The sequence below is a fragment of the Typopeltis vanoorti genome, chromosome 1, assembly GCF_054136105.1.
Source record: "Typopeltis vanoorti isolate ZY-2024b chromosome 1, IOZ_Tvanoo_1.0, whole genome shotgun sequence".
In the NCBI taxonomy this organism is placed as follows: Eukaryota; Metazoa; Arthropoda; class Arachnida; order Uropygi; family Thelyphonidae; genus Typopeltis; species Typopeltis vanoorti.
In genome coordinates, this window is record NC_143549.1 from 136207786 (window position 1) to 136228054 (window position 20269).

General features: G+C 35.9%; 1 protein-coding gene across 1 annotated transcript in view; it reads right to left on the reverse strand.

Annotated features, from left to right (window-relative positions):
• The window catches only part of Smu1 (Smu1 spliceosomal factor), a 178470-nt gene that overhangs the window by 38873 nt on the left and 119328 nt on the right, over window positions 1-20269 (reverse strand). Inside the window, exon 9 of the mRNA XM_090393980.1 lies at window positions 3771-4065. Coding sequence (XP_090250106.1) covers window positions 3771-4065 — 295 coding nt within the window. The remainder of the gene's footprint in view (window positions 1-3770; window positions 4066-20269) is intronic.

The following is a 20269-nucleotide window of genomic DNA, read 5'->3' on the forward strand; positions in this document are numbered from 1 at the left end:
CTACCTTAGGACACAGAGCACGATCTCTTTTAAATGAACCAGATGAACTCCAAAAAGAAACAGAAACAAAATGGATATTCTGAAAAAACAATTAAGAAATTTCTTCTGGATCCTCCTAGGCAGTGTACTATGGAAACTGCTGATTTTAAAGGTAGCATCTCAATACATTACATTAGTTCAGTCTCCAATAAATTTGCTAAAGTCCTTAAAAAATACAACATCAGGACGTTTTTCACTACACTCCCTAAAGTCCGTTCTCTTATAAGCCATCCGAAGCCTATTCATCATAACCTGAAATAACCAGGTGTTTACAAGTTATGGTGCGACTGTAATATTCCTTATTTTGGACAGACTAACAAATCTGTTGAACTACGTATTGAGGAGCATAAGAGAGACATCTCCTATAAAACATCACATGCATCTGCACTATCTAGTCATGTTCTTTTCTCTAATAACCCTCATAACGATCTACAGAGTCACTCAGTTTGCTGGGATAAATCCGAAAACATTTTACGCTGTAGTGATGAGTTTGAAAGGAAAATTGTGGAGTCCAGAGAAACCTTCCTTAATCCTGAACATTTGAACAGCAATTTGAGTTATAACATCCCTGATAGCCATACTGCAGTTGTTCAATACTGGCGCTCACAAGAACCTGCAAGCATGCATGCAACAAACAATAGCACACTAGATAGAATGACTTGAAAAATACAACGGTTTTGTGTCAATTATGTATTGCATTTTTTGCCTGTAATTCTCAGTGTTTTGTAACTTCAATTTTTTATTACTGTGTTCTGCCTTTAGTGGATACCTGAAGAAGGCTGTAAAAACGCTGAAACTAGTTGTATTATTATCATTAAAATTTATTCTTAAAAAAAAAAAAAATAAAAAAAACATAGCTCTTACCCCTTTCTTGAGTGTAAACAAACTTAACTTCCATGGATGCCCCTGTGTTCTCTCCCCACTCTTCATATAACAAAAAATATAATCAGATGATATCCTATAACACCCATTCAAAAGTTTATAGATCTCTATCATATCAACCCCCCCTTTCTTCTGCTAACCAGTCTGTAATCCACATACTCGTGATCTGTCCTCATAATCTAAATCCAATAATCTGGATATAATCTTTGCACCCTTTCCACAGCTTCTTTATCCCATTGGAATCCAGGAGAACAAATCTGCCACAATAATGCAGGTGTGGTCTTATCAAAGCCTTAACCTTATATGTCAAGGTTTGCTTCAACATTGCAATTATCCTCTAAGTTGTAATATTTGCACATTTGCTATGTGACCTTTGAAGTTCAAATTCCTATCCATCAAAAGGCCAAGATTCCTTACCATCTACAATCAATGAAGTTATTCTTTCACATTCATTCTTTCTTTTGCTTGCAGCAGAGCAATAAAATTCTTCTGAATTGTCTGTAGCTTGCATGGCCAATTTCTTTTCATACTCTGATTTAGCTTTCTGTACAATACTCATTACTTTTCTGGCCTGAGCGTTATATATTTCAGAACTTCTCTCACTCTTATTCTCACGATATTCTTTCCACATCATCTTCTTCTTGTGGATCTCTTGCTTAATAAGGCTGCACATCCATTTCACTTCCAACCTATTTATTCTTCGAACACCAGGGATACATTCAGATACCCCTCATTTAAGAACTTTTTCAAAGATTCCCATGCATTGCTGACATTTTTCCCATTCAGTAACTGATACCATGGGACCAAAGATAGTATTCTCCTAAGTTGATCATAATTTCCAGCTTTGTAGTTCAACATGTAACCTGTGCTAATCAGAGTATCAATACAATTAAATATTTCCCAAGAAAGCACATCATGATCACTATTACCAACTGGTGGTAAAATAGCCATATTCTAAACAGTGACCCCTCCCCCTTCTGATGCTATGAGCAAATCCAATACTCTTTGACCCCAAGTTCCTTCTTTCACAATACGGCTTCAAAAAGTTGTCTTCCAACAATTCAATAAATTCCTCTTCCTTCTTATCATGAGATTTCTCATCTACCCAATCAATTAAAGTCACTCATAATGATCACTCGTTTGGTATCCATAAGGAAAAATTGGCGATACATTTCTTCGTCCCCTGCAATTGCAGGTCTGTAGAAAAACCCTACCATATATTCCATTTTGTTAGTCTCCAATTTCACACTGGATAGACACAAACTCACTGCTACATGGGACATTGTTATCATCATTGTTTTCTTGTGTTTCTACCCTAACTGGACTTAAGTTATCTGATATCATTAGTAGTACTCCTCCTCTCCTATCTCTTCTGTCATTCCTAAAAATAGTATACCCATTACACTTGATCCCAGTTACCATATCTAATTCTGACCAGGTTTCACTAATGCAAACAATCTTAGGCCACATCATATTCAATAAAGCAATGAACTCAACCCCTTTGTTTCTTATGCTCTTGGCATTTGTGTACAGACATAATAAATTACCACCTAGCCTATTCTTATAATTAGATATGCAATCTATTTTGCCTTGTTGTAGAACTTTCTCTTTTCCCTCCCAAGACATACTTAAAATGTCCAAACCCAAAGCATATTTTTCCACCCCTTCACCACGTACATAACCATGTTCGAAGACATTCGTATATTTATTACGTTTGCATACCATAGCTGAACTTTCACACACATTTTTCCCATTCCTCTCTTGATGATTTAGTTTCCCTGACTCTCTGCATTAGGTTTCATACCAAGAAGTAATTTCTCCAGGCTCCTGATGCCAAATGAATTCAAGGCCATCCTTCTTATACAAGTCTCTTCTGCCATCAAACACACTCTGCACATCTAAAAACAAACATCCATTTCTTCTACACAGTCTACGCATGAAATCATTTGCTATCATTGCCCTCCTTCTTAACTCAGTACTATCATATTTGGGTAGCAAACCTACAGTTTTTAGTCTCTCCCATTTCTCTCTTGATTCTTCCAACAGACCTTTCCCATCTTCTTTCATACTATATTTGTTGCTACTTAAATTATTAGTATCTACTAGAACTACCATCTCATTTACTTTTCTTTTTTGTTTTTCATTTGTGTTTGTCATATCTTTAGTTTTTTACCCCTGGGAAACTAGAAGGTGATTCCATCAGCAAATGCAAATTTTAAGATTGAATCAACATACCATATCACCTCTTTTTTAACTGACTTTACCTTGTTATTATTGATATTATGATTACCAAGCCCAGTACTTTCCTGCCTGTTCTTGTTCTGATCCTTTTTCTTATCCTATCTAAGTTTAGTGACACAGTTTTCAACATTTTTTAATTCTCTGGTCGATTTTCTAATAATTTCTTTTAATCGAGATATTTCTGTGATAATTTGTTGCAATGATGATGATAATTTATCCTCAGATAAATTATCATCATCACTGCAGCAGCAGCACTCTTGTTCATCAGGACAAGTGCTCTCCTCAGTACTAACAACTTGGGCTTTAGACATTGCCCTGATGTGATGAGTTTTTGGTGGCATTCTTAAGAGTATTAAAAACTAATAATATTTCCAATTATGTTATAAAATGATGTAGTACAATAATACACTAAAAAACTACAATAATATACTAAAAATACATCATTAAATCTAAGAAAACACTCAATAAATCAATCAAAATCACAGATCTTTCAGGAGCTTTCTAACAGCACGTCTTTTTACCAGATAGCCTTGAACCCAACCTTTTGAAAAGGAATGGAAAAACTAACAAAAAATTTAAGATGTAAAACTAATATAATTAATACTTACCTGTCCTTGCATGTTCATAATAGAAACGGTGTTAGAACGATTGCAAACAACAAAGTGTTCTGTATTTTTTGGTAATGTATGTACACTATTTACAGTGATATCCAAACCACTGGTGCCACCAAGGGATTTAAATGTGTTTAGGCATTCTGTGCTCTTGATGTTCCATAATTTGACAGTACCATCAGAACTTGCACTGAGAATATTATGACCATCAGCTGTAAAAATTGCTTCATTCACGAAGGATGTATGTCCACGAAATTCCTTCAGTAATTTACCAGATTTTAGACCATGAATTCTACAAAACAAAACTAATAATCAGAGCTAATATTCTTTCAGACATTTATATAACATTGATAAAAACATTGATCTGCAAGTGAATTGATTCAGTTATAGTTTATAGTATAATTTTTAATTTTTCATATATATATATATGCAAAGCATAGGTTGGTCATTTGGTAGAACCTCTGCTACTAATAGCTCACAAAAAAAGTTAAGCAAGTTTGAGCGTGGTTAGTTTTTGGAAGGAGCTATCGTTCGATGCTGTTGACACACTCTCCCTTGATGAGTCTTTGGACTCCCTGGAGGTGTCACATAATAATAATAATATAATATATATATATTTTTAAAATTACTTATAAGAATAATCGGATATAGATAATGAAATTCAAAACGAAGATTATATATATCATTCATGTTGAAAGTGATTAGCAAAAAAGTACAGTGATAAAGTTAGGTATTATAATTTGCAATTTTGATTTAAAATGTGTTCATAAATTCCTTCTATATAATATACTATAACATAATATACAATAATAATACAAATACAAGGATAATAATAAAAATACAAGTAATATAATATACATTTCTCGTGGAAAGGCTTAGCCGTTGGTTATGCATTTTTACTAAATAGCTTAAGGAAAAAAATAATGTAGGATATACATTAAAATAAATTTTAATACAATTCCAATATTTCAGCAACGTCACGTTGCCATTTTCACAGGAACTTAAAAACAAGAAACATGCACACAAGCACAACAAACAGTAAATGAGGACGAAGCAGGAAGCTATTCTTTCTCCTAAAAGTCCTGATGATGCCTCCTAGCGGGCAATGTTGGTATTCTTGGGCGATTGGGCTGAAGGTCTTCTGATATAGGTTTCCCAAATTTGGGGCAGTCTCATGCAACCAAATTTGTTGAGGCTTGGATTGTTTCTTAGGGCCGAGGCTGATTCCAAGAAAAGTCTTTTGTATTTGAATTTACTATGGTGTATTATCGTGGCTTTCTTCCACCATATTCTATGGCGGGTATCTGGCGCATGGTCTGCAAGACCAGAGTGGCTGTATTGGTGAAACCGGATGTAGTCCTTGTGTTCTGAAATTCTGATATTAGCTGTCCTGCCTGTTTGGCCAAAGTAGGACAGCTTACAGCTGCAAGGGACCTGGTATACACCAGGTAGGTCTGGTGGGGGGGGGGGGGGGAAGGATGGTCTTTAGTGGAGCGGATAAAGGATGCCAATTTTTTATAAGGTCTGTAACAAGAAGTTGTCATGTTTTTTTAGGATTTTTGTAATTTTTTCCGATGTGCCCTGGATATAGGGTATGGCGATTGATTTAGAGTAATCCTTGTTGGGGAGGGGGGGGGGGGGTAGCCATTGGCTGAGATAGTGTCGAGAATGTGGTTTCGTTCTGTGGTTAGGGCATTGTCATTTGAACAGATAAGTTTAGCCCTGTTGTGTAGTGTCTTAATGACTCATTATTGTTGCAAAGGGGGGTGGTGGGATTGTTGGTGAATGTATCTGCCTGTATGGATGAGTTTTCTATAGACTGAGAAAACCAAAGTTCCATCAGGCTGGCAGGTTACTAGTGTGTCTAAGAAAGGAAGGCAGTTGTTTTTTTCCTCTTCCAGGATGAATTTGATTCTGAGGTGTTGGATGTTTAAGTGTGTTAGGAAGGAGAGCAGTGCATCGGAGCCATGTGGCCAAATAGTGAACACATCATCAACATAGCGAAGCCATATGGTTGGTTTTTATGGGGCAAAGTTTAAGCTTTCTCTTCAAAAGTCTCCATATAAAAGTTGGCCAAGGGTGCGGAGAGTGGAGAACCCATGACTATCCCCTCTATTTGTTTGTAGAATTTTCCTCGCCAAACAAAATAGCCTGAGTTCATTGTGAACTGAAATAGGGCTGTGATATCGGGAGGAAATTTAGCATGGATTAGCTCTAAGGATTCTTTGAGTGGGACATTTGTGAATAAGGAGGAGACATCAAAACTGACCATTACGTCAGTGTGTTTGAGTGTATGGTTTTGTATGCTGGCTTTTGAAATGGGCTGAGTTTTTTATTTGTATGTGGGGGAATCAATGCCATCCACTATGGGACATAATGGCACATTTTCCTTATGTATTTTTGGAAGTCCATAAATATGGGGGGGGGGGGGGTATGGAGTTAAATGGTTTTAATTTGTTGGTGACTTCTACAGGCCAAGAAGTGACCCTCTTAAGGAGCCTGTGGAGTTTTCTAATTTGTGAGTTGGTGGGATTGTACTCGATAGGGAGGTAAGTAGCCCGATCTAACAATAGAGCATTCCACTTACCTGTGCAATCCTTTTGGTTAAGCAATACCGTGGCATTCCCTTTATCCGCTTTGGTGATTATAATTTCCTCGTTTTTCTTTAATTCTAGTAGAGATTTAATTTCCTTACTGGGCATGTTAGTTTTTGGTGGTTTTGCTTTGGTCAGAACACAAGCCACATTCAGTCTAATATTGTTGGCAACATGGTTTGAAGGTGTCGTATCCCGTGTTCAATTCGTATCATAATATCTTCAGCAGGTTCTTCTGGGTGAAATGGCAAAGTTGTGGCCATGTTAGAGAGCATCGAGTGCTTCAGGATTCACACTAACTGACGAAACGTTGACTACTGTTTCGGTAGGAAGTTGTGGTTTCGAGTTCTTTTTTAAATTTTCAAATTTTTTGATGTGTTGATCTCGTACTTTTTTAAATTCTTTTTCCGCAGCAGTGCACGAGATGTCGTATAAAATAGACCAAATTTCTTGGCTTAAGGTGCTTGAAAGGTCATCTTTGAGTGCCCGGATAGCTAAGTTAGCATCATTCAGATAATGGCGAGTAGTAGCGATTTGTTCCCTAAGCAAAGCTTGGCTGGCACGGTTATAAATACGAAAAGCCTTTTGTGAAGAGAAACGGTGCTTAAATTTGACACAGTTTGGGATTACCTCGTTATCCCGGCAGCGTTTTAGGAAGGCGAGACGATTTAGTTGTCTTGATAGCTTTAACTTCATTTTACCGTAATGGCGGACCTTGCATGCGATGGGATCTGCATGGATTATTGTAATTCTTGTGGAAAGGCTTAGACGTTGGTTATACATTTTTACTAAATAGCTTAAGGAAATTACAACGTATACTAGGATATACATTAAAATAAATTTTAATATGCTTCCAATATTTCAGCAATGTCACGTTGCCATTTTCACAGGAACTTGAAAACAAGACATGTGCACGCAAGTACAACAAACAGTAAATGAGGACGAAGCAGGAAGCTATTCTGATGTAGGTTTCCAAAATTTGGGGCAGTCTCATGCAAATTTGTTGAAGTTTGGATTGTTTCTTAGGGCTGAGGCTGATTCCATGAAAAGCCTTTCGCATTTGGGAAGAGGAAAAAAAAAAAAAAAAAAAAAAAAAACTGCCTTCCTTTCTTAGACTCACTAGTCACCCACCAGCCTGATGGAACTTTGGTTTTTCTCAGTCTAAAGAAAACCCATCCATACAGGCAGATACATTCACCACCAATCCCCCCCCCCCCGCAACAATAATGAGTCATTAAGACACTACACAACAGGGCAAAACTTATCTGTTCAAATGATAATGCCCTAACCACAGAACGAAACCACATTCTCAACACTATCTCAGCCAATGGCTACCCCCCCCTCAAAAACAAAAATTGAAAGCAATACCCCCCCCCCCCCCCTCACAACAAGGATTACTCTAAATCAATCACCATACCCAATGTCCGGGACACCTCAGAAAAAATTACAAAAATCCTAAAAAAACATGACTTAACTTCTTGTTACAGACCTTATAAAAAAATTGGCATCCCTTATCTGCTCCACTAAAGACCCCCCCCCCCCCCGACCTACCTGGTGTATACCAGGTCCCTTGCAGCTGTAAGCTGTCCTACTTTGGCCAAACAGGGCAGGACAGCTAATATCAGAATTTTAGAACACAAGGACTACATCCAGTTTCACCAATACAACCACTGTGGTCTTGCAGACCATGCGCTGGATACCTGCCATAGAATATGGTGGAAGAAAGCCATGATAATACACCATAGTAAATTCAAAATTGAAAGGCTTTTCATGGAATCAGCGTCAGCCCTAAGAAACAATCCAAACCTCAACAAATTTGGTTGCATGAGACTGCCCCAAATTTGGGAACCGTACTTCAGAAGACTTTCAGCCCAAGAATACCAACATTGCCCGCTATAGGGCACCATCAGGACTTTTAGGAGAAAGAATAGCTTCCTGCTTCGTCCTCATTTACTGTTTGTTGTGCTTGTGTGCATGTGTCTTGTTTTTCAGTTCCTGTGAAAATGGCAACGTGACGTTGCCGAAATATTGGAAGTGTATTAAAATTTATTTTAATACATTTAATAAAATAAATATAAAATTTAAAATATAAATTTAATAATTAATATAAAATTTATTTATACGTTGTCATTTTCTTAAACTATTTATTAAAAATATAATATACAATTATATGCCTCTGGAGGTTGCTTAAATGTTTGCATATTAAGGCTTATTTTCAGTATGAAAATAGTGTTCTGAAATAATGACTTTTTTTTTTTGAAATAATAAACAATTACAAAGAAAGCAATACGCACGGGATGTTCATTTTGAGTTTTTTAACAGTTTTAATACACAATACAAGATAATAATAATATGAAAATAAATAACATACTGTATATGTCGGCGTATAAGACGATTCTCAAATACTATAGAAAACCCCTCGAAATCATGGGTTGTCTTATACTGCGAATATAAAAAGGGAAACTTAATTTCTTGGATGAACATTTAGGTAGTTACAATACATCATTATATAAGAAAATGGGCAGTGTTTATAAAGAAATCGGATTAATTTTTTGTTACATAAATTTAAAATATTACAATAGATGTAAGTCTTAAAAAACAAATAATAATTATTAACCTCAATTTTCATGTTAATTTTCTTCATCATCTATTGAAAAAAATAGTTCTTCAATTCATTGTTTAAATGATCGTCATATGGATCCCAGTTCGAATCCGGTGAGATTTCATTTTCATTGTCATCAGTGTCCCACAACAGATCACCTTCTGTACCATCTATAAGATTAGAGATACCACACTTTTTAAATGATTTTATTACAGTCTCTACTTTTACTTTATTCCATGCTTTGATCACAAAACTGCACAACATATCAAGTGATGCAGTGCACATAGATCCACCATTTGTAAATGATTTTTCACCAGTCAACATCCAATTATTCCACTCTTCTCGCATGTGATCTTTAAATGGTTTGTTCAAGCAGACATCTAATGGTTGCAATATAGAAGTTAAACCATGTAGTTTAACTAAAAGTATTCTAGAAATCTCAGCTAAATGACTACGAAACATATCCCATACTAATAAACTGTGTTTCTTCATTATACCGCCTGGTAGCATGTTCCACACATTATTTATCCATAATTTCACACCATTTTCACCCATCCATCCTTTCTCATGAAAATATACAAAAACACCTGAAGGAAATTTTATCTTAGGTTTAGTTTTACGTTTGAAGATGATCATTGGTTTTAACTTGGTTCTATCAGCAAAACATGACAACACAACTGTAAACCTTGTTTTTTCATGACCTGTACTTCGAACTAGCACACTCTTACTACCTTTAGACTCCACTCTTTTATTGCTTATCATATCAAAGCTCACACGAGTTTCATCCATATTTCCAATATTTGACAATAAAAATTATGTTCTTGTCGCAACTGAATAATAAAGTTATGAAAAAATGGTAAGTTTGTGGTCAAGATCTGCTGGTAGTTTTTGAGCAATTTTCGTCTTTTGTCGATTCATAAAACAATTATACCATCCTGAAGTAGCTTGAAATTCTATACTTTCATCCGGATTCAATCTTGACCATTTTTGTGCATATGCTCTAATCATATTTCTTGTAACAAGATAACCATTCTGCAACATGATTTTCCAGTTGTGGCCATCAGGCGATCCCTGTCCTCATCACACATTTTTTTTTTGGCAATTTTTTTAAAATATTTTCTTTCTTCCTCCATTCTCTTACCATCTTCTCAGTTATGTCAAACTTTCTTGCAGCAGCACAGTTATTAGTTTGCTTTGTCATTTCAATTACCCTTAATCGAGCTTCATACTTTCTTAGTTTTGTTGCTGGTTCTATGATTTTAAATGATAACAATTTTAATAATTCTAAAATTAAATAAAAATGCAAAATTAATAATTAATTAAAATTGGACTAATCACTTTTAATTAGCGTAATTCATGTAAATACTAAATCTATGCTATGCAAAAAAATAACGGATATAACAACGATACCTAATGTTGCATTAATACAAGAAAGAAGAAATTGCGAGGTCGTCTTATACAACCAACATAAGCTTAAAACCTAAAAATAGCCTAAAATTTAGGCCTCGTCTTATATGCTGGTCATCCTATATGCCAACATATATGGTATTTATTTCCTTAGGTTTTGATATTTTGCTAGTTTTATACCCAGCATCTCTGAAGATACAAAATCAAAATGGAAAACACAAAGTACTAAAAGCCTAACTTGCACCACCTCTCTTGTTGAATAAACAGTGATTAAGAAGTATTAATCTGATCTTAAAATGACTGTCTCCTAGATTGGACTATGCCAGTCCCAAGCCTGGATAAAGGAGGATGGTCAGTCAGAGGAGTGTCAATGCTCTGACCATAAAGAAAAAACATGATTATTGTCTGATGCTGATGATCAACAGTTTAAATATGCCAGCTCAGATATCGCTTGGATGAACAAGGTCCAAGATACCAATCCAGCGATTGGAGTCGGATCAAAGAGTGGGATACGAAAGGAAACAGAAATTGAGAGAAATATTATCAGTAGAAACATGAAATGTATGGACACTTTGGATGTCATGAAAACTAGAATTACTTTGCAAAGAAATAACAAAATATTGACGTGATATACTGGTGAAGATGTGATGAAATCATCAGGAGAGATAAATGGATGCAAAGTAATACAGTCATGGAATGACATCAAGCACGAAATAGGAATTGGTATCCTTCTTAACAAAAAAAGGTAGAGGCACTGTTAGGCCACAAACCAGTCAATGAATGAGTAATAGTAGCAAGATTTCAAGCAAAACCATTTAATAGCCAGCAAAGGTTGGTCGATTGTTAGAGCCTCTGCTATTAATGACTCGCAAAAAAGGTAAGCAGTTTTGAGCGCGGTTAGTAGTTGGAAGGGGTTTAATCATTTGATGCTGTTGGCACACTCTCCCTTGATGAGTCTTTGGACTCCCTGGAGGTATCACATAATAATAATAATATCAATAGTCCAGATGTCCGCGCAGTTAGCCTAGTGAATTTGAGCTTCTCAACCATATGCCTGGGGAAGGAGTGTCCTAGGTTCAATTCCCATCGACGACGTGAGGAGCTTAAGAATCTTCCTCAGTCATAGCCAAGTTAGCCGGTCTTGGGCGTGGACAGCAGATTTTTTCCACCAGTTTATCTGTGGTTTTTCATCTCACAAGCAGGCAAACCGGTCTTCTGAACACACAAGGATTACAGTCAGGAATACTGATCCAGCCATAGGCCTGATTCGTCAGCCTATGCCAGTTCCCGGATAAAATTTGTGGGGACTCAGATGGTGCTGTACATTCCTGTAAAAAAAAAGGGGTGGGCACTGTAACATCACATGGAAAAGAAGGAATAGTCCAGATATACGCACCCACATCTGACAGCACAGATGAGGATATTGATTTATTTTACAAAGATCTGACACAAACAGTAGAAACAATACCAAAGAAAGATGTACTAATTATTGAAGGAGACTGGAATGATTAATTGGGAATAGAAAATGATGGCTGGGAAGAATCATGGGAAAATAGTTTTGGAGAAAGAAATGAACAAGGTGAGAAAATGTTAGAATTTGCAATAAACCAGGAGTCTTGGAATCTTGTAACACAAGATTCCAGCAAAAGGAGTGTAGAAAATGGATGTGACAATCAAATGATGGGAAAATCAAGAGCATCTGTGATACGATTATGATTAAAAGAAGGTGGATAACATTGGTACAGCAGTGTCGAACTTTTCAAGGAGCAGATATAGACTCGGATCATAGCTTAGTGATTGTAAACATCAAGTTGAAATTAAAAATTAAATATAAACCCCATCATCAGAAACAAAGAGATACAGCAAGAATAAGTGAAGCAGATATAGGAAGAAGGTACCGAACAGCGTTAGAAGAGGAACTAAAAAGTGTGGACAAAGAAAAAAAAATTAAATCAAAGAATGAAGATGATAGAAGATGCAGTTGAAGAAACAGTACCAGAAGAAGAGAATATCAAGAAGAAATGGATTAGACAAGAAACACTGAAGTTAGTACAGGAGAAGAGAATATTGAAGATAAGAAGAGATACATCAGCACAAATAGAGGAGCAATATAGAAGAAAGTGTAATGAGGTGAAAAAAGCAGTCGGAATGGATAACATGAAATGGTTAGAAGTCCAAAGCAATAATACAGAACAGCACCATGGAGAGAATAAAACTAGGGAGGTGTACAAAATGATCATCATCATCATCATCATCATCATCAAATTCCTGCCATGTACCCTCAAGGGGTGTACAGGATATGACAGTACTACATGAAAAAATTACATCATTACTAACTTCCTATCTACAATTTTCCTCCAAATCAGTCTGTTACTTGTCAAGACTCCAACATTATCAGATCTTATATTTCTATCGTCTAAGGCACTTTGTACCGTATCAATCCACCTATATCTTGGTCTTCCTCTGGGTCGTTTTCCTGCCAACCTGGCAGAGAACACTTGTTTTGCTAATCTTTCCTCTCCCATTCTATTTAAGTGACCATACCATTTGAGATTAGCTCTGCTAATGCATTCCTGGATGCTGACAATGTCAAGTTCTTTCCTAATATCCTCATTTTTAATATGATATTGCCATTGATGCCATCTGTTCACGCCTCTAATCTTTCTCAGGACTCTCATATCTGCGGTCTCTAGTCTTTGGTCAAGTGTTTTACTTCTGACCCAGCTCTCAGATCCATAAGTTAAAATTGGTTTGAACACAGTCTTGTATACAGCTAATTTAGTGTTCCGACTAATTTCTTTCTTATTCCATATGAATTTATTCAATTGACTTCCTACGATACCAGCTTTGCTGATTCTGTTGTCTATTTCTATATTTAGTTTACCATCTTCAGTAAAAATTGTGCCTAAGTAGCTGAAATGTTTTACTTGTTCCACAGGTTCTCCATTCACAACACAGTTGACATTCTCAATGATTCTGCCTATTTTCATTGTCTTTGTCTTTTTATTGCTGACCTTCATACCATATCTATTACAACAGCTATTCAATTTAGTCAGAGAATCTTGCAGACTTGTAGCGGATTTATTTAGAAGTATAACATCATCCGCATAAAGCAAAGAGCTGACATTAACATCTCCAATTTTGATATCAGGTTTAATACCACATTCCTTCATAATGTGATCCATATAGATAATGAATAACAGAGGGGATAATGTACATCCTTGTCTCACACCAGATTTAACATTAAACCATCTTCCTGTACTTCCTTCAATTCTAACTGCTGACTCACAACTCAAATAAAGACTAAGTATTGCTTGATATAATGCCCCATTGACACCATATAACTGCAGCATATTGAATAGCTTCTTTCTTGGCACCTTGTCATATGCCTTTTCCAAATCGACAAAACTTAAATACAGATCTTTGTTATATTCCCATGCTTTCTCGACTATTTGTCGTAAAGTGAAGATCTGATCCTGACAGCCTCTATTTGGCCTGAATCCAGCTTGTTCTTCACCAAGCTTTTCTTCCACAATTCTTCTCAACCGTTTCTCAAGTATACTTGCATATATCTTGCCAGGAACACTCAGTAGGGAAATACCTCTGTAATTCTCACATTCAGTTTTATTTCCCTTTTTATATATGGGTACTATGAGAGCTCTACTCCAATCATCGGGAATTCGTCCCTCTGTCCAGGCTTTCTGAACTATGCAGTGCAGCCACTGTAAGACTCTTATACCACCATACTTCAGCATTTCTGGTTGAATATCATCTACTCCTGCTGCTTTTCCACATTTCAAGCCTTTGATGGCTTTTTCTACTTCAAGTATGGATATGTATTCCTGACTGCATGCCTGGTCAGTGTTTTTTATCACTGTGCTGTCATCACTGCTTGTTTCATTTAGCAGTTCTTCAAAGTAATTACTCCATACTTCAAGGATATCTTTTTCTCCTGTTTTCATTTCACCTTTATCATCTCTAATTGCTTTTACAGCACTCTTTCCTCCATTCCTAAGCTTCTTCAACAACCTCCAGAATATTTTGCCACCTTCTTGATATTTATTTTCTATATTCTTGCCAAAGTCCTCCCATGACTTTTGTTTAGCTAGTTTTACACACTGTTTAGCTTTCTTACATTTGTCTCTGTATTCTGTAAGAGTAAAAGCTGACTTATTTGCCAGGAACTTTTGATATGCTTTCTTCTTTTCCTTCACTGCCTCTTTAACTTCCTGTGTCCACCAGGGAGTTCTGATTTTTTTATCTTTGCACACAACCTCACCACATGCCTCTCTGGCAGAATCAATCAATGTTTCCTTCAGAGTTTGCCACTGAATCTCCAAGGTTTGATTCCTGTTCTCAAACTCTTTCATTTTCTTTTCAATAATATTTCTGTATTTTAGTCTACAGTTTACATCTGAGAGCTGCTCAACTTTTATTCGCTTTAAAACTTTCTTACATGTTATTCTTTTCAATATGAAATTCAATTTTATCCTGCTCAAGACTAAATAGTGATCACTTCCAATTTCAAATCCTCTGTACACTCTGGTGTCCTGCACCAGGGAGAAAACATCACTATCAACAATAACATAGTCAATGAGACTTTTCTTATTCCTAGCCTCTTCTCTCCATGTGAATTTGTGCACATTTTTATGTTGGAACATGGTGTTAGTAATAACCAGTCCATGTCCTGAGCAGAAATCCAACAGATATTTGCCATTATTATTAGCTTTGCTCTTTTCTCCAAATTTTCCCAAAATATTTTTGTATGTCTCACAATCATTTCCTACTCTACTATTTAGATCCCCAACAAGGACCAACTTTTCCTTTTTCATTGTGTCAGTTGCTTTTTCTAAAGCCTCAAAAAATTCCTCCACTTCTACCTTAGTAGAACCTTCTGTGGGACCATAGGCACAAATAAGTCTCATTGTCCAGTTCCCCATTCTCATATTTGCCCACATTACTCTACTTGAGACTGACTGCCATTCAAGGAGATTAGCCTCGTATTTTGTGTTGAATACTATGGCTACTTCTTCTTTTCCTTGATTGTTATTGCCTGAATATAACATTTTGTATTTATTGCTCAGAAAGATCTCACCAAAATGTTATGTGTCTGTACAAAATGATAAGAACCATTAATAGAAAGTGGCAACCAAAACAGATCACAACTAAAGATGAAAAAGGCAAAGTACTGATGAATAAAGATAAAGTTGTACAGAGGTGGATAAGATACTGTATTGAGTTGTATGAAGAAAAACTAGATTTAAATGGAGTTGGGAAACTGATTGAAGAATTGAAGCAGATATCACCACCAGTTAATGAGTATGACATGGACATTTTAAAAGGAGAGGTAAAAAAAGCAATAGGAGAGTTAAAACACAACAAGAGTCTTGGTAATTATAATATCATTGGAGAAATGATTAAATATGGTTGGCAAAAGTATATTTATAGAAATGCACCAACTATGTAATATGGTATGGAAGGAAGGGAAAATGCCAGAGGAATGGGTGAAATTGACATTAATGACATTATATAAGAATGAAAAAAAAAGCTAGAATGTAAAAATTATGGAACAATCTTTGACAAGTCACCTTGGTAAGGTGATGATATTGATAGAAAGATTGAGAACACAATAGGAAGCATATCTTGCAGACAAGCAAGCAGAATTCAGGAAAGATAGAAGTACAATTCAACAGATTTTGACAATGCAGTTAATAGAAAAAGTTAGGAGAAAAAAACAAAACCGGACTTCACTGGAAGCAACTTCGCTATACACCAACGTAGATGTTCCTAGAACGTTAGACATCGTACACACACACTACTGACAGAAGACCACACCCTAGTTTCACAAAGAAAATTAACACCCAACGATATCACAAACCTAATCGAACTAGTAATCTCAGCAAACTTCTTTAATTTTAACAATAACATGTATATCCAAATTTTCAGAATCCCTACTGGCCAAAATATCAGCAGTCAATTAGCTGAATTATTCCTATCACACATAGAATCACACCTTCTCAGCCCCCCCCCCCCCCCCCCCATCGGCATCACCTTTCATGACCGATACTATATTCTATGCATTGGAAAAGCAACATGCATCACCACAGAAACAGAACAGGATAAATCCATCAATTTCCTAAACCTGACATTAGTTAGAATAAACAACAAAATAGCCACAAAAATATTCCACAAACCCACACATATGGGGAACTACCTCCACTTCAACTCATCCCATCCTTATTTTTCAACCACACATAATTATCTAAACACAGATTTTTCAGCATCCAGAACACATACAAAGCATACAAATACATTTTCAAACACACTGACTATAAACCGGTATTCATTGCAAACCAAAAATTGGCAACACTTCTAAAACCTACAAAATCGCATATACATACACACAAAGAAATATTAGAACACCACAATGTTGTTTACAAATTTCTTTGCCAAAAAGACTGTGATATCACCTACAGAGATTATGCTATTAGGTCTTTATGGGCAAGAGCACTTCCACGGCTGTAACATCCCTATTCCAGAACATTTGACTAATAAAAAACACAACAACGAAAAGAAAAACAAAATACAAAGTACAGGTAAAACAGAAATAGCAGTCCATGCCCTTGAATAGAAACATCCCTTGCAAATTGACAAGGCCATAATAATAGATATACAAGATAATGAAACAATGCTTAGAATATCGGAAATGATAGGCATAAAATGTGACGAAAACTCAATAAATGTCCACCGGCCCTACATAATCTCAGTGTTGGAAGCTCCATAGCAAAAAATATAGGTCACGACTCTGACCAATAGGAAATAACACAGTTACATTAAAGAGACAAAAACACCAAGCCAACATGACATAGCCCCTACTTCTCCCCACGAGCTCCGAAGACGACGCACTGTTGAAAAGCCAATGCATTACAAAAAGGGGCACTCCTAAACAAAAATAGGCTAAATAGCCATAAAATTAATGTCTTAGAGGAGTAACATAGGAATTTTCCCAGATACAAAACCTAGAAAAATGAAAACATATTGCTCTGTTGATTTTCAGAAAGCATTTGATAGTATCAACCAGAAAGTGACATTAGCAGTGCTAGAATCCTATGGAATTGACAAAAAACTAATAGCTATATTAAAAGATGTTTATAAGAATGCAATGGCAGAAGTTAGAATAGATGATGACATAGTTTAGAAGAAGAAGAGGTGTTAGACAGGGGGACCCAATATCATCAAACATTTTTCATTGCACATTTAGAAAGCGCAATGGATAAAATGAAGGAAGATGCAAAAGGAATGTCAGTATGGGATGAGAATTAACAATCTGAGTTTCACAGATGACATTGTTATTATTGAAGAAGACGAAAGAGAACTACAAAAAACACTGAAACTGTTAAATGAGGAAGGGAAGAGATTTGGACTTGTTATGAACTTGAAAAAAACAAAGACAATGGCATTTGATGCGAACATAAAACAAAAGATAGAAATGGATGGACATAGAAAACGTAGAATAATTCCCATATTTGGGAAGTAATTGACATATGATTTGGACTGTAAAAAAAGAAATAAAGATCAGGATTGCAAAGGGAAGAACAAATCTGAAAGCAATGACAACATATGGAAAAGTAAAGCGATCAGCCTGCAAATGAAACTAAGAGTACTGGAAACATGCATCTTAGCAGTGCATGTATGGATCTGAAACATGGGTAATAAGGAATCAAGAAAAAGAATTGTGGCATTTGAAAGAACTTGTTACAGGAAGATTCTAAGAATAGGATGGGTAGAGAAAATTACAAATAAAGAGCCCTATTGGAAGATACAAACAAAGGAGAATCTAATGCAGAAGATTATAAAAATGAAAGATGCAATTATTTGGACACATATGCAGAATGAGTGAGGACTGGAAAATAAAGACATTCGTATTTGGTATTATGGATAGTGTAAACAGAAGAGGTAGATCATACAGACGACATAAAGGGCTGATGTGGAATGGGTTTACAGAAACTGCGACACCATGCACTGACAAAGAGAGATGAAAGAAATAACTAACACTGGGTTTATTGGTTGTAAAGATTTGATACTACTAGTTTCGCCATGCAAATTAGTGGCCTCATCTGGGTTTGGATGAACATACAAATATGAATAAACAACAAGCTTTGATTATGAATCAATACATTACTAAAAAAAACCAAACATGTAGGAACCATTACACAAGTACAATAGAAACACTGGAGCATGGATGCTGGCACATGGTCAGTCATTGTTCATCAGGTGCATCCGATAGTTAGCAGAGAAATTAAACTCTGATGTGTTTAGAGATCTGATGTCACACAGAATCATCCCTTGGTTTCTGTTTAGGGTAACTTGTGAGTGGATAACATAGTCTCTTTTATGTTGCAGGAGCTGTAGTCTTCTATGTATGACAGAGAGGCTCTTATCTCATTCATTGTTGTGGTGAGTGTTGGAGAAATGGAATGCCAACCCTGAACTGTCCTCTCTGTTGCTGTTGATGTCTCCAATATGTTCCTTTTGTCTTATTTCGAAACTTCTCGAAGTTTGTCCTATGTAATTAAGAATATGAGATGTTGTAAACTCCAGGTTGTTTGTTGAAAGAGTTGTGGTCCTTAGGTGAGCATAACAGATTTCTTACTGTCATAATTGGTTTGAAGGCTTCTCTAATGTCATGAGATTTCAGGAGATTAGCAATTTTTTGCGAACGTTCTCCAACATAAGGGATGGAAATTGAAGTTCTGTGATGAATGTCATGGCAAAACTCTTGGGCAAAGAAATGTTTACTATAAAATGTTTATATAATCGTGGAAAATCTCCTCCTATTACTCTGCAACCATTCCATAATATGCCTCCTCTGATATACCGCTCAATTAGGGGATATTTTGGATTTCTTGTAAATTATAAAGTTATAAAAATAATTTACAAATGTAACACATTTACTTAAATATAAAGAGCCAATAGGCTTCATTTCGGCAATATAAACATTATTTAATATCCTTTTAATTTAAATAATGTAACACATTTATTTTAAAATATTCTTAATGTACAACAGTGTAGAATATGCAACTACATACAAAATCATGTTATGACTTTTCGAAACGTGTCTTAGCCATATTAGCATGTGGGGATATAAAAGCGTGGCTTGTTGCGTTCACTTCCACAGTACATAATTATCACTTCAATTGTAAAATTGTGTCACCTACCACCCATTATTTTGTCAGCAATGGAAGAGCAACATGATATCCCAGAATCCATGGCTTGGAGAGCCATTGATCGATTAGAAGCTGGACAAATGCAGCAAGTTGTTGCTCAAGCGTGTCATATATTGTATATCTCAAAGTGTAATTGCCCGACTTTGGAATCACTTTCTGGAGATGGGAAATGTTTGCCGAAGACAAGGTTGCCCATCAACAACAACTCCAAGAGACGATCAGTATTTGTCATTACTTGCCAGAAGAACATGCCTGGGATGCTTTAGGTAGGCACGTTTCTGCTCACCTGGTGCCACCACGATTGATTCAAGAGCTCAAAATTGCTCTCACAGAAGAGTGGGGAAATATCCCACAAGAACTGTTTGATCATCTTATCCGGTCCATACAATCAAGCTGTAATGCTGTTTTTGCTGTTAAATGGAGACCATATACCCTATTAAAAATTAACAAAAAGCGTTTTTGGCTATTCTTGTTGTTATTCTTGTTAAAATTATTTCACACTAAATGTATAATCTGTTAAATTTATAATAAATATCGATTATTTAAACAATATCTCATCATTTACACTCTATCCATAAGTAAGAACTATTTATTCATGTATAAAGTGCCCAATAGTTATAATTATTTGCAAAAATTTATAATTATCTGAGAGAAACTAAAATATTC